Source organism: Tetrao urogallus, assembly GCF_951394365.1.
Source record: "Tetrao urogallus genome assembly, chromosome: 21".
In the NCBI taxonomy this organism is placed as follows: domain Eukaryota; kingdom Metazoa; phylum Chordata; class Aves; order Galliformes; family Phasianidae; genus Tetrao; species Tetrao urogallus.
The window spans coordinates 2,291,234-2,317,973 of NC_136834.1; the positions used below are offsets into that span (position 1 = coordinate 2,291,234).

At 43.8% G+C, this 26,740-nt stretch overlaps 1 protein-coding gene across 1 annotated transcript in view; it reads left to right on the forward strand.

Annotated features, from left to right (window-relative positions):
• UBR4 (ubiquitin protein ligase E3 component n-recognin 4) overlaps window positions 1–26,740 on the forward strand; it is a gene marked incomplete at its 5' end in the record, with an annotated part of 68,241 nt that overhangs the window by 26,393 nt on the left and 15,108 nt on the right. Inside the window, 42 exons of the mRNA XM_079545426.1 lie at window positions 252–415; window positions 506–722; window positions 1,047–1,263; window positions 3,721–3,784; window positions 4,221–4,355; window positions 5,010–5,184; window positions 5,412–5,549; window positions 5,989–6,110; window positions 6,481–6,592; window positions 6,777–6,907; window positions 7,043–7,220; window positions 7,413–7,517; window positions 8,039–8,176; window positions 8,888–9,056; window positions 9,214–9,310; window positions 9,737–9,844; window positions 10,265–10,381; window positions 11,539–11,748; window positions 12,118–12,267; window positions 12,934–13,161; window positions 13,274–13,352; window positions 13,803–14,045; window positions 14,970–15,138; window positions 15,720–15,864; window positions 16,433–16,518; window positions 16,875–16,962; window positions 17,091–17,284; window positions 18,144–18,383; window positions 19,498–19,636; window positions 20,257–20,382; window positions 20,560–20,688; window positions 21,049–21,392; window positions 21,602–21,692; window positions 22,072–22,156; window positions 22,435–22,562; window positions 22,797–22,926; window positions 23,161–23,318; window positions 23,623–23,732; window positions 24,206–24,347; window positions 25,138–25,219; window positions 26,140–26,313; window positions 26,500–26,621. Of these exons, the coding sequence (XP_079401552.1) occupies window positions 252–415; window positions 506–722; window positions 1,047–1,263; window positions 3,721–3,784; window positions 4,221–4,355; window positions 5,010–5,184; window positions 5,412–5,549; window positions 5,989–6,110; window positions 6,481–6,592; window positions 6,777–6,907; window positions 7,043–7,220; window positions 7,413–7,517; window positions 8,039–8,176; window positions 8,888–9,056; window positions 9,214–9,310; window positions 9,737–9,844; window positions 10,265–10,381; window positions 11,539–11,748; window positions 12,118–12,267; window positions 12,934–13,161; window positions 13,274–13,352; window positions 13,803–14,045; window positions 14,970–15,138; window positions 15,720–15,864; window positions 16,433–16,518; window positions 16,875–16,962; window positions 17,091–17,284; window positions 18,144–18,383; window positions 19,498–19,636; window positions 20,257–20,382; window positions 20,560–20,688; window positions 21,049–21,392; window positions 21,602–21,692; window positions 22,072–22,156; window positions 22,435–22,562; window positions 22,797–22,926; window positions 23,161–23,318; window positions 23,623–23,732; window positions 24,206–24,347; window positions 25,138–25,219; window positions 26,140–26,313; window positions 26,500–26,621 (6,179 nt within the window). The remainder of the gene's footprint in view (window positions 1–251; window positions 416–505; window positions 723–1,046; window positions 1,264–3,720; window positions 3,785–4,220; window positions 4,356–5,009; window positions 5,185–5,411; window positions 5,550–5,988; window positions 6,111–6,480; window positions 6,593–6,776; window positions 6,908–7,042; window positions 7,221–7,412; window positions 7,518–8,038; window positions 8,177–8,887; window positions 9,057–9,213; window positions 9,311–9,736; window positions 9,845–10,264; window positions 10,382–11,538; window positions 11,749–12,117; window positions 12,268–12,933; window positions 13,162–13,273; window positions 13,353–13,802; window positions 14,046–14,969; window positions 15,139–15,719; window positions 15,865–16,432; window positions 16,519–16,874; window positions 16,963–17,090; window positions 17,285–18,143; window positions 18,384–19,497; window positions 19,637–20,256; window positions 20,383–20,559; window positions 20,689–21,048; window positions 21,393–21,601; window positions 21,693–22,071; window positions 22,157–22,434; window positions 22,563–22,796; window positions 22,927–23,160; window positions 23,319–23,622; window positions 23,733–24,205; window positions 24,348–25,137; window positions 25,220–26,139; window positions 26,314–26,499; window positions 26,622–26,740) is intronic.

Genomic DNA, 26,740 nt, shown 5'->3' on the forward strand with positions numbered 1-26,740 from the left:
GTGGCAAATACAAACATGAAGATTGATCAACATCGTGTAGATACTTAAGGCATTCACTTCTGACAGTTGCAGTTTACCTCAGACCTAAGTACTGGTCTGGGTGAAGTCTTTCTATAGATCTGTGTAACAGTACATAGCTATCTGGCTAGCATGGGTGTTTCCAAAGGAGCAGAGCTCTTGCAAGTTGTTTTGCCATTGATTTGCCTCTTGACAGTATTTCATGTCAAAAATATCAATCTTCTCTCTTTTAGCAACTCGCACATCCAGCCAAGTGAACTTTCCTATTGACTTCTTTGAACACAACCAGCAACTCACGGACGTGGAGTTTGGAGGCAATGATCTGCTGCAAGTCTACAATGCTCAGCAGATAAAGCACCGGCTCAATTCCACTGGCATGTATGTGGCCAACACAAAGGTAAATGGGGCACTTTGGGCATTCTGTTGGGCTTCTAGGTGATGCTCTTGTCCTGAGTGATGGTACTCCTTTGTGATTTGTCTTCTGCAGCCTGGAGGTTTCACCATTGAAGTTACAAACAATAACAGCACGATGGTGATGACAGGCATGAGGATCCAGATAGGCACACAAGCAATAGAGAGAGCACCCTCATACCTGGAGATATTTGGTCGCACTATGCAGCTGAATCTGACCAGAGCTCGTTGGTTTGACTTCCCTTTCACTCGTGAGGAAGCCTTGCAAGCAGACAAAAAGCTAACCTTCTTCAGTAAGACTCTGTTAATTGTTTGCTTTGCCTGCCTGTTGGTTTTGTTTGACTATGTTGAAGTTACTTGAGCTCACAGTAAGGAGAGCTTCCACAGGTTGTTCATTTGACCTGACCACAGAAACAGTTTGAGGGGCAGATCATGCACTCAGTAGCTGTTTCTTTACAGCCTGGTAGGTGAATGTGCAGTAGCCCAGCTGAAGAATTTTGGGTGGAGATAATACGGAAGGGAAGTAACCTCGACAAGGAGATGAAACTGTTAGTGTGGGCATACATTCATGCAGCTTGTTTTGTTAGTCATTAAACAGATTTCTCTCCTCACCACAGTTGGGGCTTCTGTGGATCCTGCTGGAGTCACGATGTTGGATTCCATAAAAATTTATGGCAAAACCAAAGAGCAGTTTGGATGGCCTGATGAGCCCCCTGAGGATTTCCCATCTGCTTCTGTGAGCAATGCTTGTCCCCCAAACCTGAATCAAGGGAATGGTACTGGAGACACAGAGTCAGCTACCCCTGCTGCTGCCAGTGGGACTGTCCTGGAGAGGTATCTCTGCAGTCTTACTTGTTTTGCTCTTTGTAAATGAATAGTAGCTCTAGAAGGCTCCTAGGCACGTTTGTGTGCCTTTCAAAACTTGGAGAACTTAGGGAATTAGTGCAGTGTTCTCACTGCCATACAAAATAACAACTGAAAAGTTGATGATTCTAAGAAAAGTGTTGTGCTCTCTTGATTTATCTGGTGAGTTAAAGGGAGAGTTCTGTGTGCGTGCTTCATGTTGCTAAATTAGTTTGCTGTAGGAGTCTTGAAGGTCTGAAGTAGATTTCTGCTTTCTTTGGTGCATTTTCTCAAGTTAGTCCTCTTCTATTTTCTGGAGCTAACCAAGTTTAGGCCTCTATGAAGTTGAATTTGAAGGTGTGTTTTTTGTGTGACCTTGCTTAGAGCGCTTCCCAGCAGCTTATCTTAAGAGCCTATATATTGCAGGCCTAACTACTTCAGGGGAGAAAGTGTTGATTCCCCCTCCAGTACCCCTACTGAGACTCATAGGAGTGATCTGGGGATATATTGGGCAGAAGAAATAGAACTTTTTTGATGTCCATCCCAATTTCTTTGAGCTTATACGGTCTGTGCTGTATAGTCTGGCAAGTTAGCAAGGACAAGAGGGTAACAGGTCAGAGGAGAATTAGTACTGCTGAAAATTTGGTATTCTAAGGTGTATGCTGCTTGACTTTGAGCAAGTCACAGCTAATTGTCTTACTGACATTCTCACATAGAAGTTCAGGACTTGAAGTACCAGTAGCATCCAACTGAATGACCTGTTTGGACACTGATTGCTGTCCTTTAATATTTTATCTTGGGATTTTTTTTTCCCTGCATGTAATTTCTCTTCCCCCCTCTGCTGTGACATCTCCACCAGATGTCTCTCTCTGCACAGACATGCCTTCTGATTTCCCAAAGCAGGGGGATTAGATCCTAAAAATTTGGAACCAAAAGGAATGATTCCTTTTATTTTTACATAGGAGTTACAGAACGCAGCACGATTACCTCACAAAGGGCCTCTTGGGCAGGAACAGCTGAGACAGCTTTTCCATCAGAACTTCAGTGCCTGTACTTCGGATTTAACCTCCAGTTGTGCTTTAAGCAGTGTGCTTGGCTTCTCTGTGCTAGGTGGCCTGGGTCTCCTTTATCTGTTGTGCTGTTAGGCAAGTGTCTGCTGCCCAAACTGAAAGAGTCATGCTTAGATTGACTGTATATATCGCTCTCCCAGCTTCCTGATTTCCCCATTTAATTTGCCTTTTGCTTAGAATGTGTTGTAGGGAGTTTTTCTGTGAGCTTTACACATTATTATTATTATTTTTTTTTTTCCTTTTTCTTTGCTCCCCCAAAGTTCTGAAACTGAGTCCCTAACCACCCTGGACCGGTTAGTATGCCATCCTTTTCTCTGCACGAATGAGTGTGTGTCAGAGACAGAACACATGGTGTGGCTTTTGTTGACTGTTGATTTTCTGTTTTCCAAGTGACATTCGCTTCTTTACATTCTGGTCATTGCATGGCAGATGATTTAGCAAAATGTAAAGATGAGGCGGTCTGCGGATTTTTGCTGCATACAGCTTGACTGTTGCTTGTTGGACAGATTCCTTTCTGCTGCGTCCCTCCTTATGCTTTTTTCTCCCACTTCTCTTCCCCTGTTGGCTTTATGGCTGCGGGTGCGGGAAATCAATGTTACTTATCACCTCCAGACCTCAGAATTGTTGTTCCTTCTGCCTCGTATCCAATCCAATGCTGTCTCATCCCTCCTTTCTCCCATACTCTTGCACTGCTCCTGGTGTGCCAGGTGGCACTTCAGCTAGTTCTACTTCAAGGCATGAAAGAGTGCTGCAGGGGAGGGTCAGCACTTTGCTGCAAAGGTGTAAATAAGGTTTTCCTTGGGGCAAGTATTTTACCAGCCTGCCTTATTGCTGTCAAAACTTCAGCAGCTCTCAGGCGGGTCGTACGCAGTTAATTTTCCTCCGGAGTATTTTGTGCTGAAACTCCAAATTGGAAAGAGCAACCTGTGTGAAAATAGCAAGCAAATAGAATCTTGCTCCCTTAGAAAAGTCGGTTACGCTTTTTCCCATGTGTCATACCAACCCTTGATCTGCAGTCATATGTACGTCTGTGGGCCATGGTGAATTGGTACTGTCAAGACAATCCAAGTTATCCCTGCTGCAGGCTGCGTAAGGAAATGTTTTATCCTCTTTGGTAGAGAAAAGCCCCTGTCTTTCAGCTGTGGATTATTAAAGCAGTCCTAAGTTTGTCTGTGAGCGTGAGCCAGGTTTAACTCTGGTCTGTAACACAATGAAATGATATGCATGGTGCCTGTGGCAGGTTTTATCATGCTTTGATTTTGTACTTGGCATTCGTTAGCTGTCTCTGAGCTACTCATGACTGTAGCCCGCATAAAGCAAAGTGCTAAGGAGAGAGAAGGGTTGCTGTACTCAAGCCTGCTTTCCTTTCTCCCTCCAGGCTAGTAGTGAGTTCTTTAGAAGCACTGGAAAGCTGCTTTGCTGTAGGACCAGTCAACGAGAAGGCAAGTAACTTTCTGAATACATTCTTCTGAAACGGGGAGGAGGGGTGAGATCAGCAGCACCTCCTGCAGCCCCTGGGGGCCTGATAGGAGAGAGCCACATCCGTTTTGCTCACAGCACTGATCTGAAAGTTGACTTAGCAAACAGCATTTGAAACTAGTTTAGAATGACAATTGGCATTTGCATTTATTGCTGGTGGGATTTGTGTGTTGTAGGGTGACCTCGTTTACAAAAACAGCGGGGTAGAAGCCCATAAATCTGAAAAGGACTTTTCTTGTTTAGGCATGTGAAATGTTCTTTAAATGTCAATTAAGACATTGAGGGAATATCAAAACTGTGTTGCAGGGAGGTAGGGATGCAGAGAAATTGGAATCGTGCATCACCTTAATGGTTAGTGAACTGAAGAATGGTTTTTTTTTTGTCTGTTCTTGAAAACAGGAGAAAAATAAGGCGGCTGCTCAGGAACTGGCTACCATGCTCCTGTCCATGCCTGCTCCTTCCAGTGTCCAGCAGCAAACCAAGAGCCTCTTGGCCAGCTTGCACACCAGTCGCTCAGCATACCATAACCACAAGGTAACATGGTTTGAAGATTTCAGCATCTTCTGTTTACTTGTTAGCTTATGGTAGAGGTGCAGCTGGCCCTAGAAGCACCTTTTCCTTGCAGTGTAGTGCTGTGGACTAATTTTCCTTCAGATCCTGCTGTCTGCCATGCTGATACTGTGTTTCCTCAGAGTTTCACTAGCTAAAACGCTCTTTGAAGATTTTGTTGTGGAATAATATCTGCTAATCAAGAGAAATCAGGATCTTGAAACGCTGGTTTGTTTGTAAACTGTGTAGCTCAAGATTTCCATTTCCCTATGCGTCTGGCTTAGGGTGGTAGGAAAATACTAGGGTAAGAAGTGGTTAGGATACATGCTAACATAGTTGCAGTAAATGCAGAGAAGCCTGCAGATAGCCTTTGCTAACCACTTCAGTGGTTATGGTTTTACAATGGTCTTCCTGTCCATATTTAAGCACAAGGGAAAGAAAAAATGGATTCTCCAACCAGATATTTTTTTTCTTGCTGTTGCTGGGTGACTTTATAATACTAGTTGTCATTTCTAGATGACACTGGCCAAGAAAGTTAAAGCAGATTTCCCTGTGAGCTATCCTACGGTTGTGTTTCAGCTGTTCTGCTCTTCTGCTGTGCACTGATTCTCTTTGCCAATGTTTTTGCTCTTTTTCCAGGATCAAGCATTGCTAAGTAAAGCCATTCAGTATTTGAGTTCCTCAACCAAAGAAGGAAAGGACCTTGATCCTGAAGTGTTTCAGAGGTTGGTCATCACTGCTCGATCCATTGCTATTATGAGACCCAACAATCTGGTCCATTATACGGAGTCGAAGCTGTCACAGTTGGAAACAGGTAGAGAAGTCTGGATTTTCTCTGTCTTTTAGGCTAACTCAAAATGTTTTGTGGTATGTGGGTCAGTGTGATGGGGCTGTGTTTGAACTATGATAGGCCTGAGATGGTCTTTGAAATGAGGACGTCAGGGCCTCTAGCAAAGGCCTTTTTCAAATAAACTTAATGTTTCCCTGCTTGTTAATACTTTTCCCTGCACAAGTCTGACAGCTGTTCTTCCAACTGCACAGAGAGTGAAGAAGGGCAGGAGGCTCAGAAACATGCCGAAGGGGAGGGCTGCACCTTTATTACCCAGCTGGTAAACCACTTCTGGAAGCTCCATGCATCGAAGCCCAAAAACGCCTTCCTTGCTCCTGCCTGCTTGCCAGGTGTGCTAACTCTTCATTTGCTATAGACAAGCTTGTATATTTTGGTCTATTTTAAGCTTGTAAATGGAGAAAATGATTTATTCCAAACTAGTTTTAAGCTGCTAGTCTTGCCACACGTTTTCTGAGGTATATCTGTAAATTCTACACTAACACTTCTGTTAAAAATACATGTATACTCTAGTAAAAAGGAACTGATGATGGGTTTGTGCATAGTTGGTTATGCTGCTATTAGGATATTCAGTGGTGTATGGCATGTTCAATGCTCCATATGCCCTACAGGGCTGGTGTGTAAGCTCATTTTGGATTGAAGCTTCAGGATTTTTGTTGACACAATCATTGTGCCTTAAAGTCTGCAAGTAAGAGATGCGTCCTGCAGTGTCGTGTTCTGTGCTGAAGTGGAAAGGGAGTTGATTCCAGGCCTGTTTTTGTTCCTCCTTAGGTCTGACTCACGTTGAGGCCACAGTCAATGCTTTGGTGGATATTATCCATGGATACTGCACATGTGAACTGGATTGTATCCATACAGCATCCAAGATCTACATGCAGATGTTACTTTGCCCAGTATGTAGTCTACTCTGCTCTTTATCAGTCTATAATGCAAGTAACACAAAGAGAGTTAAATTCAGGTGCAATGGTAAGATGAGGCTGTACAAAACAGAGACGTGCAGCCAAAAACATGGAGCCAGAAGTGAATGAAGGAGAAATGTCTCTCACTGTGTTTTAATAATGTTTGTCACATACTGCTTGTGTAATGATAAGTATTGCTTTATGGCTGCTGAGGAAGACAGGGGGTTTAGAAGTTAGGCAGCGATGTAAGCCTTATGTGAATCATGACCAGCAGAGAGTCACAAGCATATTTCCCATCTTTGCACATAATGTGAGTAAGCACGTGAAGCTTAAGAAGTTTAATGGTTAACTGTTAACCCTCTAGGATCCTGCAGTGAGCTTTTCTTGCAAACAAGCTTTGATCAGAGTGCTGAGACCAAGGAACAAGAGGAGACATGTGACCTTGCCATCCTCCCCTCGCAGCAATACTCCTATGGGTATGCAAATCTGTTCCTCTTTAAATGACCATGCCCTACTTTATTTGTCAGAAAAGATGCACACACACACAAAAGTCTTTTTAAACAGGACCAAACTAGTTTTTCTTATTTCCTTTCTTCCTTCTCTCTTTCCCCACTAAAAACCGTTGGGAATTAATTTGTGAATTAATCCTTTGTAATGCAGGAGATAAAGATGATGATGACGACGACGATGCAGAAGACAAGCTGCAGAGCTCTGGGATAGCAAATGGTGAGCATATCCGCCAGGAAAGCCAGGAGCAAAGTGAAGTTGATCATGGTGACTTTGAGATGGTGGTAAGTCCAGAGTGCTTCTCTTTGGAATCTGTGAAGTGCTTGGGTTCAGTTTAGTGCGTGATGAATTGATACTTACTGTTCCATTAGCTGATGGTGGTTTGACAAAGGCTCTCTCGCTGTGTTCCTTTTCCACAGTCTGAATCAATGGTTCTGGAGACTTCTGAAAATGTGAACAATGGGAACCCTTCTCCCCTGGAGGCTCTTCTGGCTGGAGCAGAGGGATTCCCTCCAATGCTGGATATCCCTCCAGATGCAGATGATGAAACCATGGTGGAATTGGCTATTGCCCTGAGCCTGCAGCAGGATCAGCAAGGTAAGATGTCAGCATTGCTGTTACTCAAAAAGGGAAACAGAATATGAGGAAACTGAGAAAGAAGCAGAGCAGAAGCTATTGATGTGACCACCATCAAAGCAGAGGTAGTGGAGCAAGGAAATGCACACAGAAGGCCAGAGGTAATGTAGTTTGTATGTAGAAAGGTATTCATCATTTGTTTTCTTCTTGCAGGTAGCAGCAGCAGTGCACTTGGACTGCAGAGCTTAGGACTGTCTGGCCAAGCACCCAGCTCTTCTTCTCTTGATGCTGGAACGCTCTCGGATACGACAGCATCAGGTAACTGTTCACTGCGAGGAATCAAGTTGTTTTTTTTAATTTCAGGCTAAATAATGATTTTTAGATTGTTAGCAAATGATGTTTTGAAGAATCAATCCTTATTTATTGGCTTCGTGTATCCTTAATAGTTTATACAGGATCTTTTCTTGCTTTGGAGGACCTTTCTTATGCACTTCTGAGGAAGTGTTTTCCTCTTCTTAAAATAAAGCAGACAAAGTAAATCAAATACAGTATTTTCTTTGCATGTAAAGCAGGCAGACATTGCCCTTCAAGTTGCTAGTGTGGTGGACCATTTCATAATGTGGTGGACTATTTCATAATGTGGTTTCACTCGCAGAGTATCTCCCCTGCACTGCTTTTAGCAGACTTAAATGCACTGATGGACAGTGCAAATTCCTTTTGGGTTTGTAGTTGAAAATTGAAATACAAATCTTTGTGGCTTTTCTTTTATACTATGTACTTCTTTTGCAGTTATATTAAGACAGTGTTTTTACTTGTAACAGCTCTCTTTATTCTTCTAGCTCCAGCATCTGATGATGAAGGCAGCACAGCTGCAACAGATGGCTCAACTCTTCGGACTTCACCTGCTGACCATGGTGGAAGTGTGGGCTCTGAGAGTGGTGGCAGTGCTGTGGACTCAGTGGCTGGTGAGCACAGTGGTGAGTATGTGTTGCTGGAGCAGTGTTTGTGTATGTGATTTCTACAGTAAGAAGAATTACCAGGAGTGTGTGGGATGAGAAATCCCTGAAAGAGAAGGAATCTGTTCTAGATTGATGATGCCATGCACCATTTTGTGATTACTATCAAAGTGCCCTACAGACTGTGAATATTTCCTCACTCTTGTGGTTGTCTAGAAATGTGGAATAGTAGTTTTTGCTGATCTGTAATAAATTACACAGTGAAGTAGCCTAGAGTGAGAATAAAAGAATGCCTTAAAATACAGGGTAAGTTTAAATGGGATTAAGGTAATTTCCTCCCCTTTGTTTGAGATTGATACCCTGATAAAACTAATTGGAAAAATAAATTAATGATTTATTTGAAGGCAGCAAACAGACTTCTGTGAACAATTGCGTTCATGCTGCCTGTCCTGTATACCCTTCTTCTAACCCACCTTAAACTTACTGCTGTGGAACCAATTCAGTTTGTGCCACCAAAGTGAGGCTGGTGAACAAAGCACTGCTGAGGGTGTTGTGTTGCATCTGTGGAAGTGCTGCTCTTTTAACCTTTTGAAAGTGATCACAGACACTGTTTGCTAAGAACCATAATTCCATAGGGTAGTGCTATGGTTGCTGTGAAGAGGGCAAGATGCATATTCAGTTCTGTTTGTGTGTTTTTCCCTTTTTTTTTTTCTTCCCCTCATTGTTTTTCAGTGTCTGGCCGTAGCAGTGCCTATGGGGACACGACAGCTGAGGGCCATCCTGCTGGACCAGGCAGTGTCAGCTCCAGCACAGGTGCAATCAGCACTACCACAGGCCAGCAAGAGGGAGATGGCTCAGAAGGAGAGGGGGAAGCAGAGGGAGATGTCCACACCAGCAACAGGCAAGGGGCTCTGTTTTCCTTGTCAAAAAGTCATTCTTCTGCTCTGCAGTGTGATTGTTTGTAGAGGAGTTACGTGTTGGTAATCTTGTTGGTCTAGTATTTCTTTCAGTGTGTCTGAAAATGCTTCACCTTTGCTTGCTGCTTTCTGACTTGTCAGGCTGCACATGGTCCGACTGATGTTGCTGGAGAGGCTGCTGCAGAACTTACCTCAGCTGAGGAACGTTGGGGGAGTGCGGGCCATCCCTTACATGCAGGTAACTGAGGAGGGCTCAGGTTTTAAGCCTTAGTCAAAAAGTTAATCACTGCCCCTAGTGCCAGGCTTTTGTTTGCACGTGCTTTTAACCTTTTCTCTTTCTTGCCCAGTCACAGTGTCACAGTGAGTCCCTCTCTGAAGCATTCAATCTGTTGCACTATATTCCTTACCCAAAGAGTTAGACGTGTTCTTTCTCAGTGTTGTATGACTGTTGAATGATGACCCTAAGGGCTGAAGTCCTTCAACTCTTATATATCTGGGAGGGTCTTTCACATTTATACTGAATATTCCTATGAAGGTGTCATGATGCAGGGAGAATTTGGGAAAAAGCATAAATTAATTAAGATATAAATTACAGAAGTTTTGTAAAAGATTGTATCTATTTTGAAAACAGATCTTCTGTTCATTCTATGACTTCTATTTCCAGGTTATTCTGATGCTCACAACAGACCTGGATGGAGATGATGAGAAGGACAAGGGAGCTTTAGATAATCTCCTGTCCCAGCTGATTGCAGAACTGTGCATGGAGAAAAAGGCAAGCTGTAGTACAGGCACAGTCTTGATTTGCTCCTTCTAGACAGGTTTTCTTCTCATGGAGGAGTTGGGTGCATGGGAATCAGAGCAATAGACTGCTGTATGGGTATGTTCAGACAGTTAATCTCACAGAATGTATGAAATAACTCACTGTTACCTAATTCCAGCATCATCAAGTGAGCATGAAAACTTGCATGACTTGAATTCAACAATTAAAGCAGGGATGATTGATCAATGATGTAGAATTGACATATGGACACCCAGGCTACTGTCTGCTCTTATACTGAGGAATTCAGACTGCTCTTTTTGTTGTTATTGCGTGAGCTTAGATAAGAAACACTTTGTGAGGGTCAGAGCTCTGACACACTGGTGCAAGGACATTATGCTCAGCTCTGTAAGCAAGCCAGCTCTCTCTTTGCAGGATGTGTCTAAGAAAAATGAACGCTCTCCTGTGAATGAAGTACATCTGGTGGTAATGAGGCTGCTTAGTGTGTTCATGTCCAGAACAAAGTCAGGATCAAAGTCTTCCATTTGTGAGGTATGTTCTTCAGGGTGCTTTTTAGGGATGGGATGTGGTTGGGGAGCTTTTCTTCATCAGAGATGGTATAAAAGGTGCACGTACATGGTGTAAAACTGAAAAGCAGTTTAAAATACTTTGCAAAAACAGTGTTACTTGACTCTTACCAAAAAAGGATCTTTGCTGAAACTCAGAACACAGGAAACCAACATAAGATGATGACTGGAATAATTTGTTTTGTGCGCAGTTTCTAGCTGAAGCTGAGGCCGGAAGATTATTAAGGTTATTTAAAATGCTCTAGCAGATTTGTCATTGCTTCTTACTAGCACTGAAGGGGTTAAAAAGGATCTGTAATGTGATTATTGGAAAGCAATATGCTGCTGTGTCAACGTAAAAGTCGCTAAGAGGATTCCTTAGATATTTGTTGCTAAAAGGTACAGTAATAAGGCATAAAAAGCAGTATGTGTGGTGGGAAGGAGATTAATAAAAAAGCATAGAGGTTAAAAAATTTAGTCTGAACTGCATCAAATTTTAATGAGCTTATGAGCTGTGGGGTTTGTTTGGATTTACAGGGCTGCTTTAATAGTTTTATTTACAGTAGCTTTTTCTCCAGCCTTTGTTATTCACTTGAGCTTCCCACAAAAATCAAAGCTCATCGTCTTGCAGAATGCAGGTGGAGCAATACCTGGGTGGAGCAGAGTCTCTGAGCAGCATCTGCAACAGGGACTCTTTCTCTACCAGAATTCACCCCCAGCTGGCCAAATCCCAGATAAACAAATAGAAATCCCAACTTAAAGGAGAAAAAAATGAAAAATGAAGAAAAGAGAGGAGGAAAAAAAAAAAAAAAAAGCCCTAGTCGTCTAATCCATAGCACAGTGGCCTCTGGCACATGTGTCGAGGGGAGATTAGACTTAAGAAGAGATTTTATTTGTTTTCCTTTACTAAGCGCTTGTTCAAAAGAGTCTCTAAATATTTGAGTTGCTTTTCATAAACAAAATAACAACAACAACAAAAAAGAACCCAAACCCAACCTCAAACAAACCCCAAACTTAAAAGCTGCCTGTAAAGTTTCGGAAGAAACGACAGCACAACCCTCCTCTCTTACCCATAATGTCAGCACGTGCTGGCTGATTGTCACTGCTCAGGTGCTCTGGTAATCCTCCTCCTCTTCCTTTCAGTCTTCTTCCCTCATCTCCAGTGCCACTGCAGCTGCACTGTTGAGCTCTGGTGCTGTTGACTACTGTCTGCACGTGCTGAAGTCTTTGCTGGAGTACTGGAAAAGCCAGCAGAACGATGAGGAGCCTGTTGCCACCAGCCAGCTCCTGAAACCTCACACTACTTCTTCTCCACCTGACATGAGCCCTTTCTTCCTCCGCCAGTATGTGAAGGTGAGTCCTGCCCTGTACCTAGCAGTTGCTGGGGATTTCCACATTAAATCCCAGACTTGTTCAGCTACCTTTATTCCAGTAGAGACCTTTGATATGTGTACAGGTGCAGGGAAAAAAGGCTAGACGCATATAGAAGCATGTGTCCTGAGTTGAAAGCTTGTATATTAAAATGCCTTAGGGCTACAGAGCAGCCTTACTGCATCTTCCTTGTTGCCTATTAGGTCAGCTCCTCGTGCAGGTTTGTCAGCTTGTGTTTGTTTATCAGTTTGAAGTGTTTCTAAAGTGCAGAAGAGCTCTGTTTTTAAACAAGTGCACCGGGTAGCATGTCAGAACAACACACTGGTCCTGACTGATGTCTCTCACTCCCAGGGTCACGCTGCAGATGTGTTTGAGGCCTACACTCAGCTTCTGACAGAGATGGTGCTGCGGCTGCCCTACCAGATCAAGAAGATTGCAGACACAAACTCCCGCATCCCACCTCCTGTCTTTGATCACTCCTGGTTCTACTTTCTGTCTGAGGTGAGAATGTAATACACCTACAGGTTTCAACCAGAAAATCCCACTGATGTTTTACCTTACTTGGGAGAGATGAGGACTTCTGTAGGGCCAATCTGATCCACGTCTGATTTTTCTTTTCCCTCTTGAATGAAGATTAATTCTTGGCTTTGTGTTATTCCTGTTGAAGAAAGGATGTGTGAAAAATCAGGTGTCTTTTGGTCTCTGTAACTCAATATTTACCTCCAGAAAACTCTAATATTAAACCTCACTGATGGTAAAATGTAACATCATGCTTTGCTGTTGGTGCTTCACTTAGTCCTTAAAATAGTAAGATTTTTGGAGTATGTATTTTCAGTTCCTTCATCTGGTTGAATAGCTCCCTACATAACAACAAGTTATCTTACATTTGCACAAGTTTGTGGAAGGGATTTCTTAATGAAGCTTGGCTAGCTTTTTATCTGAGGTTGCAGAATGGTTTTCAGAAGCAGTCTCCAGTCATCTAGCTCAGGATTCTGCAGTATTGCTGTGCAGTATCTTCTGCCTCTTACTTGCTTTTATGGGTGACTTTCTGATAATGCATCTCCAGTATCTTGTCTTTTCTGTAAGAAAGCAAGCCATGTTTCTGTTGGCACAGGTTGCCTACTGGTGATTCCACAGTGCTGATGCTATGGTCTTTTCTTTGTTTAGTACCTGATGATCCAGCAGACTCCATTCGTGCGTCGCCAAGTCCGCAAGCTTTTGCTCTTTATCTGTGGATCCAAGGATAAATATCGCCAGCTCCGAGACCTCCACACTTTAGACTCCCATGTTCGTGGAATCAAAAAGCTCCTGGAAGAGCAAGGCATTTTCCTTCGTGCCAGTGTGGTCACAGCAAGTTCAGGCTCTGCTCTGCAGTATGATACGTTGATCAGCTTGGTAAGGAGAAGCGTGCACCTGAGCTTGGAGAAAGTCTGTGGTGCATTTCTGTAAGAAGTCAGTCATAGAAATACTGACATGGTGTTCAATCCTGTCCCATTGTGCCTTTCAGATGGAACATTTAAAGGCTTGTGCAGAGATTGCAACACAGCGAACAGTGAACTGGCAGAAATTCTGCATTAAAGATGACTGTGAGTTCTTTCTCTGAGAGTGTGCAGGAGAGCAGAGGGTTTGCATTGCATGCCTTGATTTGAATGAAGACTTCTCAGATGGGGAAGCTCAGCAGACAGAAAAGGGGGAGCAGAGCTGAGAGTTCAACTAGGACTGAACTGTTTCCAATACTAATTATCACAGTGCTTTAATTGCAACTGTTCCCTAGCTGAGGAACACAGTATGCTGTAATGGAGAACTCAGAAGAACATGAATTAGGAGATCTGCATTGTTTGCACTGCTTTGTGTAAATTAGGACGTGACACTTGACCTTGGTGTACCCAAGTGTTTTACTTCCATAATGTAGGGTTCTGCCAGCTTGTGGGATGCTCCTTGTCATGTTGGAAGGTATTTTTGTTGGGGTTGGTAGTTCGGTGTAGGTGCATCTAGTTTTAATTGAGGCAATAAAAATTTTCTTCCTTTCTCCACAGCGGTTCTCTATTTCCTCCTTCAAGTCAGCTTCTTGGTAGATGAAGGGGTGTCTCCAGTTCTCCTGCAGCTGCTGTCTTGTGCTCTGTGTGGCAGCAAAGTGCTGTCTGTGGCTTCATCCTCTGGATCATCAAGCACTTCTTCCACCTCTGCTCCTGCAGCATCAGGCTCTGGGCAGCCAGCCACACAGAGCAAATCCTCCACGAAAAAGAGCAAGAAGGAAGAAAAGGAAAAGGAGCGAGAGGGTGAGCTGCAGCTGTGCCCAATTCTGTAGTTCTTTTAGGGATGAAGTCTGCTCCTCTCAGCTTTATGTACCTCTATTTAGAGAGCACTGCTTGCTTCTGGTTGTGATAAATACCACTGCTGTGAAGGGGGCACGAATCTTGGCGTGGGTGCTTGAAACCTTTAGCAACATCTAGGAGAGAAGAGCAGTTTCACTGTATATAATAATGGGTTCAAAGATGGAGTACTATGCTGTAAGAGTTGGGGCTGAAATTGGGTACTGGACGTATCCCAAACCCACTGTGAGTATTTATTAATTTGAGTGGGCTTTGAATTGTCTAGAAGAAGTTGCTTATACCAGTGACTGAACAGCTTCTACCTAAGTTGCTTGTCTTGGGATGTAGGAGGCTGAAATCCTGATGGGAATTAAAACAAATTCTGTTGATGCACACCCAGTTAGCTCTGCTCCTCAATGGTTATGTTCAGACTTGTTTCCTCTGTCTGACTTGTAAGCTATGTTGGAGCCAGGGCTGCTGCTTAATGGATGTCCACAGTCTTGGGAAAGTAATTAAGCTTTCCTATAAAAGTCATGGGCATAAATTCTCTCTTGGCTTTTCTTCAGGGAACTGTTTTGGCTTTCTCTGACAGACGGTTCTTTGTGACTCTGTTCACTGCCCTGTTATTGTTCCTTTTTATCAGGACATGTAGCACATTTCTCATGTCCTTACTGGCAAGTATTGCAGGAGTTTTCTTCTCTAATAGTCAGGAGTGTTAAATTATAATTTTTGAAAAAGAGAAGGACATTATACGTGTTGCCTTAACCGCTGTCATTTATCCCCATGTCCTTTCTCTGTGGCCTATAAAATAGGAAACTGGACTGCCTGTGAAGTACTCAAATCATCTGCTTTATTAACTCTTTCTCTCTTGTGCCACCCGGTGTCCCCTAGGTGAGAGCTCAGGCAGTCAGGAAGACCAGCTGTGTACAGCTCTGGTGAACCAGCTGAACAAGTTTGCTGATAAGGAAACCCTCATTCAGTTCCTGCGTTGCTTCTTGCTGGAATCCAACTCATCCTCTGTCAGATGGCAGGCACACTGCCTTGCACTCCACATCTACAGGTGAGCTGGGAGGGAGCCTCTCTGAGCCAGCTCTTGTGAATCAGTCCCAGCTCAGTTCTGGAAAGATGAAATAGCTCTTTCTCTGCCCTAAAAGTTGCTGAGGCTTGCAATGATGGTATCACCTTGTGTTGCTCGTGTTATTCTGCAGTTGTTGGGGCCAGAGGTGTAAGTTGTGACTTACACATTAGTGATCAACTTGATCTGCAAGTAAAATCTCATTTCTGCCTTTAGAATCTGGCTCCTGACATCCACAGAGGCAGGTGTTTGTGGGAGAGTGAATTCCCAAGCTGGACAGAATCTGGTGCAGATAAAAAGATGGCAGTTGTGTGTGTAAAGGCAGACTTCAGGGTGCTGAGCTCCCTCAGCAGTCTGTTGTTACTAGAGAGCTCTTCCATTTCGAAGAGTGCTGGAACACTGCTGGTGATGGGAAGAGTTGACATTTGATTCTGTGAACTCTCATGTATGGCAAGATAATAGTTACCTTTTTTGAACTGTAAATATATTTTCCTTCCTCTGTGTATAGCTGTCTTGTCAGTGTAGCTATCTTGACAAGCCTACTTGATCTGTAATCTGTCCAACAGGAACTCTAACAAGTCTCAGCAAGAATTACTGTTGGATCTCATGTGGTCAATCTGGCCAGAACTCCCAGCCTATGGGAGAAAGGCTGCCCAGTTTGTAGATCTCCTGGGATACTTCTCTCTGAAAACACAGCAGACTGAGAAGAAGGTACAGTGTCACTCAGAAGAGGCTGAACAGCATCTCAGGTCCAGCTGTTAAGAGTTTTCTAAGTGTTCATTTATGGTACAGCTGGATTCCTTGAAATGGAGAGTGGGGATTTTTCTTTTGTTGTGTTGTGGGTTGAAAACTCTTCCTTGGGAATGCTGTGGGGAAAGTACTGCTAGTTCTAATGCTAGCTCCGATTTACAGATTTGGTATTTCATCTCTTAACTGTGACTTCTGAACAAAGGCAGTGGTGGAATTTCTTAAGGGGCCACAAACAGAGAACAGATAGTTTAGATGCACTGGTAATTGCGTGTGTGTTTGTAAAGAGCTGGAAATGTTCTGTGAATCCTGGCAAACATTTCCAGTCATTGGCTGTGACAAACAGCACTGTTGTTGTGGTAAAGGTCTAATTTTAGGATCTGTTACATTCTTGGGTAATGACTTAACCACACAAATACCTGTGGGTACAGTGCACACATCGTCTGGGGGATGGAGCATGGCACGTGATGAGAAATCTTTGCATTAAAAAGAAAAAATGCTGAGCAGAGAATATTTCCTAATTGTATTTCAGTTGAAGGAATACTCCCAGAAGGCTGTGGAGATCCTCCGGACTCAAAACCACATTCTTACCAACCACCCTAACTCCAACATTTACAAGTGAGTTACTTCTGCCTTTGATCCATTTCGCTGAAGGAGCTTTTTAGCAGATGAGCTGCAATCCACAGAGCAATACCCAGTTCTTCTAATGAAATTGTGGTGGAGGAAGGACCCCTACTGAGATTACATGCTTGCTGCAGCTGGCCTTGAGAGAATAGCAAAAAAGAGAGAATCTGCCACGTGAAAAGAAATAAATATATGCCTTATTGGCAGTAGTTTTAGCTTTTTTGCTTTCCTTTTTGGTACATTAGAAAATAGTAGGAACAATTGGAGAGTATAGATTTGCCAAGTTGTTAATTATGTTCTCAGTCATACCTTGGTGGTTAATTGTTTTATTTTCTTCCCCTTTGTTCCAGCACACTGTCTGGGCTGGTGGAATTTGATGGCTATTACCTAGAGAGTGATCCTTGCCTTGTCTGCAACAATCCAGAGGTGCCCTTCTGTGTAAGTACTGCTGTTCTTAAGCCCTTTCCAATTAGTCACAGGGATCCCAACATTTACAGCAGCTGTGTTTCTGTATTTTTGGGAGATGTGATCGTATTGACAGTGTGTCCTTATTTTTGTCTTCTCAGTACATTAAGCTTTCCTCCATTAAAGTGGATACCCGGTATACGACCACCCAGCAAGTGGTGAAGCTGATTGGCAGCCACACCATCAGCAAAGTGACAGTGAAGATAGGAGACCTGAAACGCACCAAAATGGTCCGAACCATCAACCTCTATTACAACAACAGGACAGTGCAAGCCATAGTGGAGCTGAAAAACAAGTATGTTCATCCATGTGTGTCACTGAGTTTGACATTAGGATTTCTGGTGAGGTGGAATGGGTTAAACGTGTTGCATTTTGGAAACCAGTGTTAGTATCAAGAGCATCTCGTGGGGATTTTGAATCAGGAAGGAATTTGGACTTTGCAACGCATCCAGGAATGTTGAAAGTGTGAACTCTACTTGTTTGAAGCTGTATAGTAGGACTAAAATCAGCAGATGGATGGCCTTGCTCTCAAGTGCTGATGTACTCAGGAAAAACCACTTTCTTTCAGTGCATGGCTCAGTCTGGAGCCAGTTCTGCTTATATGCTTTCCCTTCTCACTTCTTGAGATCTTCTCACCAGAATCAGATCTCTTTGGCTTAGGGATTAATCTGTGCCTGCTGCTTATTGCTTATTTGAAGTCTTAATCTTCTGTGACATCACAAGTGGCTGCTGTGGAGAGGATTATGATGTCACAAAGAGAGGATTCTGACTTCAGGTTGAGAATAAGCAGTGGGAGTAGATGAGATCTTTAGAAATAAATATCCTGTTTTCATGCAAATGTCTTTACTAATAAAAAAAAACGGAGGTGAAAATCCCTAGAAAATGTCTGTAGAATTAAAGTTCTTCCATGAGGCATCAACAGCTCTCTAATCCTAAACAGTCTCTCTCTATGAAGAGGATAAAGGCTTAAAATGTATTTCTGGCTACATATCATGTCAATACAGAAGCTAAGGAAGCGAATCCTAGAACAGCTCTCCATTCATCCCATATAAAGTAGATTTGGAGCCGAGGTAGTTGTGCTTGGCTCCTCTTTGTGCGTGGGCAGGAGGGTTCTTCCCCGTTGGAAAGCCGTGCGCTTCTCTTTTCTTTCCCAGGCCAGCTCGATGGCACAAAGCCAAAAAGGTCCAGCTGACCCCAGGCCAGACAGAGGTAAAGATCGACCTTCCTCTGCCCATCGTGGCTTCCAACCTGATGATTGAATTCGCAGATTTCTATGAGAACTACCAGGCTTCCACGGAGACCCTGCAGTGCCCTCGGTGCAGTGCGTCCGTCCCTGCCAACCCGGGGGTGTGTGGGAACTGTGGTGAGAACGTGTATCAGTGCCACAAGTGCAGGTAGGTCATCCCAGTTCCTCCCCACGGAGCCCCTCGTGCTGCTGCTCACGTTGGATGTTCAGCAGAATAGCCTGCTATTGAAATGCACCATTCTGGTTAATAGGAGCACGCAATCAAATTAGTCGAGAAGTATAAAACAGGCTTACAGAGGGATTTAGCGTTAATGCAGGCAAACAAAGGAAACCTGATGCGACAGTGCTGAAAGAATGCTGAAGTTCTGAAGCAAGCCCTCAGAAGTTTAAAGCAGCAAATTCCCAGGAGGAGGTTATTTTTGGCCTCCTCGGTTCAAGCAGGACCTGGAGTTCAGTTGTGGGGGGGTTCCCCCCAGGATCCCCGACGTGGCGTGCAGCATGGACTGTGCTGGTTTGTCTTTTCATAGCTTTTGTTGTGCTCTCCTCATTCAGAGCAGGGCTCAGGGTGTAATTTACTGTGTGCTATTCAGGCTTTTACTACAGTATCACAAATCCTCCTCTTTTGTGAGTTTAGTTGCCTCATTTGGAGTCTCTTCTCCCATCGTGTTGTCCCACATTCCTCTCAAATCTGCAGGGGTTCCAAGTTGTTCAGCAGATTCTTTGCACAGATCAGTTGATTATTGCTCTGCTGAAAGGTTTCCGTATCCTATATTGAAATATGGGAGCTATAAACCAGTTCATGTCATGCTGCTCTAGTCTGCAGCAGAGGATATTAAGTATGCTGCAGCTAGTCCCACTGCAACTGTGTACAGAGTGAAAGCTATTCAGGGCCCAGGCCTTACAAAACTGTTTCTTTTAATCTGTGTCCTCATAAAGGGCACAGTGTCCTCATCTGACGTTCTGCTGGGAGTTACTGTTGTTGAAGCAGGATTGTTAGGCACAAACTCAAGCCTGTTTCTGCTTACTGCACAGAATCCACTACTTCTACGTGGATTTTTTGGTGCCTAGGTTTTGATTCTCACATACCACGTGTGCTTTGCTCATAGCAGCTTCCTTAAGGTAGGTTAGATGTTTTGGGGGCCATCCTTCTCCTTTACCTAATTAATGAGTGCATTCAGAGCTTACTTGCTTTATTCCCCTTTATTATTAGTTATCTCGATAAGCTCAGCTGCATTCTCTGACCTTCCTGGCTTGCCTTCCAGGTCCATTAATTACGACGAGAAGGATCCCTTCCTTTGCAATGCCTGTGGGTTCTGTAAATACGCACGCTTTGACTTCATGTTGTATGCCAAGCCTTGCTGTGCAGTGGATCCCATAGAGAATGAGGAGGATCGAAAGAAGGTTGGACCAACAGCAGATTCATTAACGAAACGCTGTATCTCTTGGCCAAGTCAACAATGTAGAGACATCAGAGGCCCATCTGTCTTGGGAGTAACACGAAAAGCAGTGCTCCTTCAATGCTTTTTACTGACTAATGCATTTTCTTTAATTCTGGTGATCTCTCAAAATCCTCATTCTTGTCTCTGGCATTTTGAGAAGTATGGAATGCAATCCCTTATTTACTCTCTTCATCCACTAAGTAGATCATTCTGCAAAGACATTATTCAGTGCTCTGCATACAAACCATCTAGCACTGCATCTCTTAGGGTTAATTTGGGTTGTGCTCTGTACATTAGCATCCCATCTGAGGAGCCCTGCTAATGAAAGAGGAGCCCATTGCAGTACATGTGGTACTGCATGTGTACATGTGGTACACATGTGGTACATGTGGCCTGTCACAAAGTCTGAGTGTGCAGATTATGGTGTTGCACACTGGATACCTGTGGAAGAAGCAGAGCTCACACTTTCCAGTAACACAGAGAAGTTCAAAAGACGTGGGAAAACTTGGAGGGGTAGCTCAGTAGAATTAAAAATCTTTTCTGAACATAAACCAAGAGTTTCCTTTCTTCTTTTATTCTTAGGCAGTAACAAACATCAACACCCTCTTGGACAAAGCTGACAGAGTGTATCACCAGCTAATGGGACACCGACCACAGCTGGAAAACCTTCTGTGCAAAGTGAATGAGGCAGCTCCTGAAAAGCCCCAGGTATCAAAGGACAAATGGATTTTGCACAGAAAAAACCCTTGTAGAAGGCAGGCAGGATGCTGGCTTTTATATTGCCAAGGACAGCTGAAGGCCCTTGCCTCAAATGCTCTTTTGCAGTGGTTATGTTTTGTGTGTAGCTTCCACATGTGATGCATTTCATTTTCCCCTCTGTTCCAGGATGAATCTGGTAGTAGTGGAGGGATCAGTTCTACCTCAGCTAGTGTGAACAGATACATACTGCAGTTAGCCCAGGAGTACTGTGGTGACTGCAAGAACTCGTTTGATGAACTTTCCAAAATCATCCAGGTATGATATGCTTTGACTGGTATTTGGGTCATGGGTTTCCTTCCACTTTAGTGTGGACAACAAGCCTTAAAACAGAGCAGATAACATGGAGTTAGGCTGATCTCCCCCCCCGGGTGGCAGCAGGGGGTGACATGAGTGGGTGACATCAATGGCACCGGGGCACCCACGGGTGGCATCAGTGGGGGACATCAATGGGGGACCCAGTTCATTTCTAATGAATTTCCCAGGTTTGCCACTGACGTGAAGGATTTTGAGTTTTGTGAAACATAACGTATCTCCATAAAGTGTACAGTGGAAGTAACTTGTAAATAAGTTTAGTGACTGTGTAGTGCTTCACAATTTTCAATTCTGTGTTTCCAGAAAGTATTTGCCTCTCGGAAGGAGCTCCTGGAGTATGACCTTCAACAGAGGGAGGCAGCAACCAAATCCTCACGGACCACCGTCCAACCCACGTTCACTGCCAGCCAGTACCGTGCCTTGTCTGTTCTAGGCTGTGGCCACACATCATCAACAAAGTGTTACGGCTGTGCCTCAGCTGTCACTGAACACTGCATAACATTGCTCCGGGCTTTGGCAACCAACTCTGCCATCAGGCATATCCTCGTGTCCCAGGGCCTTATCCGAGAGCTGTTTGACTACAACTTGCGGCGGGGCGCAGCCACCATGAGGGAGGAGGTCCGTCAGCTCATGTGCCTTCTGACCAGGTATGGGTTGCTTCAGTGCTCACAGCCCTCTTCTGGTAAAAGCAGAATTGGGAAGGTGTAGCTGTGCAGGGGAGAGATCTTACATGAGCAAACTGTGGACCGTGACTGCTTGCTGTGTGTTTGTCATCAGCTAAGCTGAAATCCCAGGAGCTTTTGGTATTTAGTAGGAGCACAGCGTAACAGTGTTCTCTTTTTCCTTCTGGTATTAGGGACAATCCAGAAGCCACGCAACAGATGAATGATTTAATCATCGGGAAGGTTTCTGCAGCCCTGAAGGGACACTGGGCAAATCCAGACTTGGTGAGAGACTCCAGTGCTTTCTTTTTTTTTTAATTATTTTTTCCTGACCCTCTACAACTGCTGGTGTATTCCAGTCATTGCATTTTCTCTGTTATCATAATCTGTCTGTAATACATAAGGTGTCTTGATAGGAATGAAGGTAAAGTACAACATTACATTACAGTAACGTGCCTGAGCTTTCTCAGACTGCTCCACATGCCTTAGCTGTGGTTTGCAGCTCACCTTGCAGCTCTCTCAGGCTGACTGCCTGTCATCTCAGTTGGGGATGGGACTAGATGTACTCAGATCAATGTGTTTTAAAGCTGTATTTTTAAATACCAGAAGGCAAAAGAGGCTGCTGTATCACCTTCTTAAGCTTTTACTCTTGTCTGTCTTACAGGCTAGCAGTCTCCAGTATGAGATGTTGCTGCTCACAGACTCCATCTCAAAGGAAGACAGCTGCTGGGAGCTCCGACTACGCTGTGGTGAGTTCAAACAGCTGGAAGTGAAGGCTTTATTTTAAATGCTATACCCAGGTCCATGCGCTTTGTCTCCAGGGTCTTGAAATAGGAGTGCTAAGAAATAGAAATATGGAAGTGCTTAAAAAAACTGAATGTTTTCCATTCTTGGCTCCATGCGAACGTGATAGCTTTGCTTGAGGATAGGAGGTCTTACTTTGTTCCAAGCACTTTTGAGGTGCTGTACAGAGCTGTGGAGGGGACCCATGTGCAGATCTTGGTGGAAGAGCATGTCTCTCTTTCAGCTCTCAGCCTCTTTCTGATGGCAGTGAACATTAAGACTCCAGTGGTTGTTGAAAACATCACACTCATGTGCCTGCGCATTCTTCAAAAGCTGATCAAACCACCTGCTCCAACCAGCAAGAAAAACAAGGTATTGCCCCAGAATTTGAGCAAAGTGTCTGAAAATGAGCTCATTAGAGTCTGCTTTTTAGGGACACGCACTTGGTGCTCCCACCAGTTTTGTGAAATCAAGTACATCTGACTCAGATTTTTGAATACAGCTATAATTCTGATAAAGGCAATATTTGTTGGCTGCTCCTTGACTGTAATTTAGCTGCAGTTTGTGGCTTTGTCAAGAATCAGACGAGCTTTTTTTGTCTGCTAGGATGTGCCTGCAGATGCTCTCACCACTGTGAAGCCTTACAGCAATGAAATCCATGCACAAGCTCAACTGTGGCTTAAGAGGGACCCCAAAGCATCGTATGAAGCTTGGAAAAAGTGCCTCCCTGCCAGAGGTAGTTCTGTGTTTTTAACTCTGTTCTGTGCAATGTTGTGAAAGAACATGCATGTACTTCTGTCGAGTTGTGTTGGCTTCTGTCCCTGCCATCTGATACCATCTTCACACTTAACCATGCAGTCTGTGGAGATGGCAGCACTGACCTTTCTAAGCTGCGTTGCTCAGCCTCTGAGCAGAAAATGCACTGTGCCTGAAGATAAACATTTCTCTTGAGCTGTGATCAATATTGCAGGTGTAGATGCCAATGGGAAATCTCCTAGCAAAGCAGAGCTTCACCAGCTCTATTTGTCAGAAAAATATGTTTGGAAGTGGAAACAGTTCATGAGTCGCCGTGGGAAGAGAACTTGTCCTCTGGATCTCAAGCTGGGACACAACAATTGGTTGCGACAGGTAAACATGGATGAAAGCTCCAGTGTGATGCACTGGCCTGTCAGCACCACGGGGCACAGTTAGCCACCAGGGAGTGTTGGTAGTTTGCCATATTTTGCATGCTGTGTGGATGAGTGCGTGGTAGAAATGTTTTGATGTAGAACATCATGTAGGCATCCTCTTAGAATGAAGTCTTTAGAAGAACAAGTGAACACTGCCATCAAGTCATCAAACTGCCCCAGTGTGTGCTGTCTCTTTCTGGTGAGGTATCTCTGGTTTATCTCTGTGCATCAGATGATACCTTCTTTTACTGCTTGTGCTTTAGGTACTGTTTACTCCAGCCACTCAAGCTGCAAGGCAGGCTGCATGTACCATTGTGGAAGCTCTGGCTACCATCCCTAGCCGCAAACAACAGGTCCTTGATCTCCTTACGAGGTATTTCCATGATGCCACACTTGGCAGCTCCAGGATTATTTTTCTCTTAATTCCCGTGAGAATCACTCCCTTCTTCTTTTATCACCTCTGTCTATAGTATGCTTTTGATTGGCATGTTGTTTTGTGCTGGCTTCTTAAACTTAATTAGCTTGGTGGATATTTTTTTAGGAAGACCTTTTTTTGTTGCTTGGCAGTGTGTGTTTTCCAAAGGTAAGCAGATGGTATTCAGCTGTGTGGAGATAATTTTCCTGGTCTTTTAGACAGCAAGATAACAGGAGAACTCTCTTCTAACTAACATGACACAACTTAGCACAAGTGACACTGTTAGCACAGTTGGTCACCATCTTTTTGGGACAGAGTCTCACTTTAGCAGTAAGTAATGAATACTGGTAATGCTGTTAGGGAGGAACGATAGAGTGTGAGGGGGACTTGTTGCTGAGAGTTGCTTGTCAGCATGTGCTTCTCTTTACCAGCTACCTGGATGAGCTGAGCATTGCTGGTGAATGTGCTGCTGAGTACCTGGCACTGTACCAGAAACTCATCAAACCTGCCCACTGGAAAGTCTATCTGGCAGCCAGAGGTGTTCTGCCTTATATTGGCAGCCTCATCACGAAGGTATGGACATGTTTGGAGGAACTAAAAAGTAGCAGAAAGCTTGTCCCAGACCCGTCAGTCTATCTGGCTTTTGTGTTTTCGTATCTTCATCTCTTTGTTCAGTTGCTGATCACTGCCAGGTTTATGAATTTCATGCTGTTGCCCTGTCATCTCTGAACAGAAACAGCTGCAGTAGTTTTAGCCCCAGCAGTAGAAGGCCTCTGTGTAAACTACCCAGTACATAATTAACTGCTAGGTGAATGGCTGTGCTAAGGGGTATAAATATTGCTCCCCTGACTTGGCATCAGGTCCAAGCTGAAAGCTGTCTTAGCTGCCAGGCTGGACGCTGAAAGCTCTTCATGGCAAGGGAAAATTAGGTTCCTTGAAAATGAATTTACAGACTGTTGGAGAGGAAACACATTGAAATTGCATTTGTCAGAGAGGTAGGTCTCAGCACTTAGATGTTGTGTCCTGCTCCCAGCTGCACTCCAAAGGAAGTGACAAATTCAGTGGGAGTGGAGGCCATGAGTCCATCATGGAGGGCCCCTAGAGCAAAGCAGTGCCCATAGCCATGAGGTGGGTACAGGAAGAAGATAAAGGAGGATATTTGGATCAGTTTTTCTCTCTCCTCTTCCTTCTCACTGCTGCACTGCAGTTGTAGTTTGTCTGTGGTTGACTCTGTTCTTTTGCTGTGTTCCTCTGCACCCCACAAATCAGGTGTGTGTTAGGTTTCAGTCTGTGAGACGCTCACCAGCTCATCAATATTGACATTGCAGTTTGTTGTCCTAATGGACTTGTTAATTATTTTCAGGAAATAGCTCGCTTACTTGCCTTGGAGGAAGCAACGCTCAGCACTGATTTGCAGCAAGGATATGCCTTGAAGAGTCTCACAGGTATCAATGCAATCCGTGCAGTAGGATTAGTGGCAGGATGATCGTTCTTCTGTCACAGCATATAATGAAATTTCTGAGAAGTGATTCAGTGTTTTGTAATTGTCAGCATTGGATTTTTGCCATCAGTTCAGCATTCAGTCCCAAAGTAGACTTTTCTATATCTTCTGTGGTCAGTTTCAGTATGCAGTTACCTGAACTGTGGTAATGTATCATGAGTAAACTTTGTCATATCACTTTTCTCCTCCATTTCTTGATTGTATTTATTGACCACTGTGATTCCTGGGGCCACTACTCTTTGTTTCTCACTTAATGTATCATAGCTTTTCATTTTTTAATCTTCTGATGTATGCTTTTTTCCACTCCCATTTTCTTGGAAATGGGAGTGTTTTATATTAACTACTTGTAAAAGAGGTTGCTCTTTTTTCTATCATCCTGCACATTCTTCAGAAATGAATGGACTAACCCATAAGGCGTGGCTTCTAGCCAGAAAAGACATGTTGATAAATGTAATGGGAAAGAATCCAAATGTCCACTGATTCTTTTCTTTGCTGTAGGAACGAGGAGTGTGGTGATGTAACTGATGACTCGCATCATCAGAGGCAACTTAAACATTGGAAGGGGAGCAGTCATTTGCTTTTGAAGTATCTCACAAGAAAAAAACTCCCTGTACCTTTTCCTCATTTCCCTCATCATGTTCCCATATGGTATAATTTATAGACAGCTTTTGCAGGCCAGGATTTTTGCTTCCAACCACTCAGTTCATAGGCTTTGAGTTTTAAACCACAAACTGACAAGAGGAGTTGGAACAAGCCAGTTCATCGTGCTGTTTTATATTATTTTGCCCAGTTGGCTGGCCACAAATTCAGAGCCAGCAAACCAAATTCTCTTTCCCTCTTCCTGAATATCTCCCTGCTTTGTAGGCCTTCTCTCTTCCTTTGTGGAGGTGGAGTCCATCAAACGACACTTCAAAAGCCGCCTGGTGGGTACTGTCCTGAATGGGTACCTGTGTTTGAGGAAGTTAGTAGTGCAGAGAACAAAGCTGATCGATGAAACCCAGGACATGCTGCTGGAGATGCTGGAAGATATGACAACAGGTAAAGCCACCTTGGTTCCGTAAATACGGGCTGTGGGTCAAGCAAGATGAAAAGCAGATAGAGCCACGTGAAGAACTTCTCCCTAGGAGAACTTTTATAGCAAGTTGTTTTGGGGTTTTTTTGTGGCTTGGACCCCAGTTTTATACTGATTCTTGTGCCTTTTGTAATACTTGTGTTTCTTGGCAGGCACAGAATCTGAAACCAAAGCATTTATGGCAGTATGTATAGAGACTGCAAAACGTTACAGCCTGGATGACTACAGGACTCCAGTTTTCATCTTTGAGAGATTATGCAGTATTATCTATCCTGTGAGTATACAGATGGCTGCAGCATGGTGTATGAAATCAGAAGTGCTAGCATATTGTCAGAAAATAGTCCATGGTAATGATTTACTGTGAGCCAATGTAAAACTGCCCTATTTGGGGAA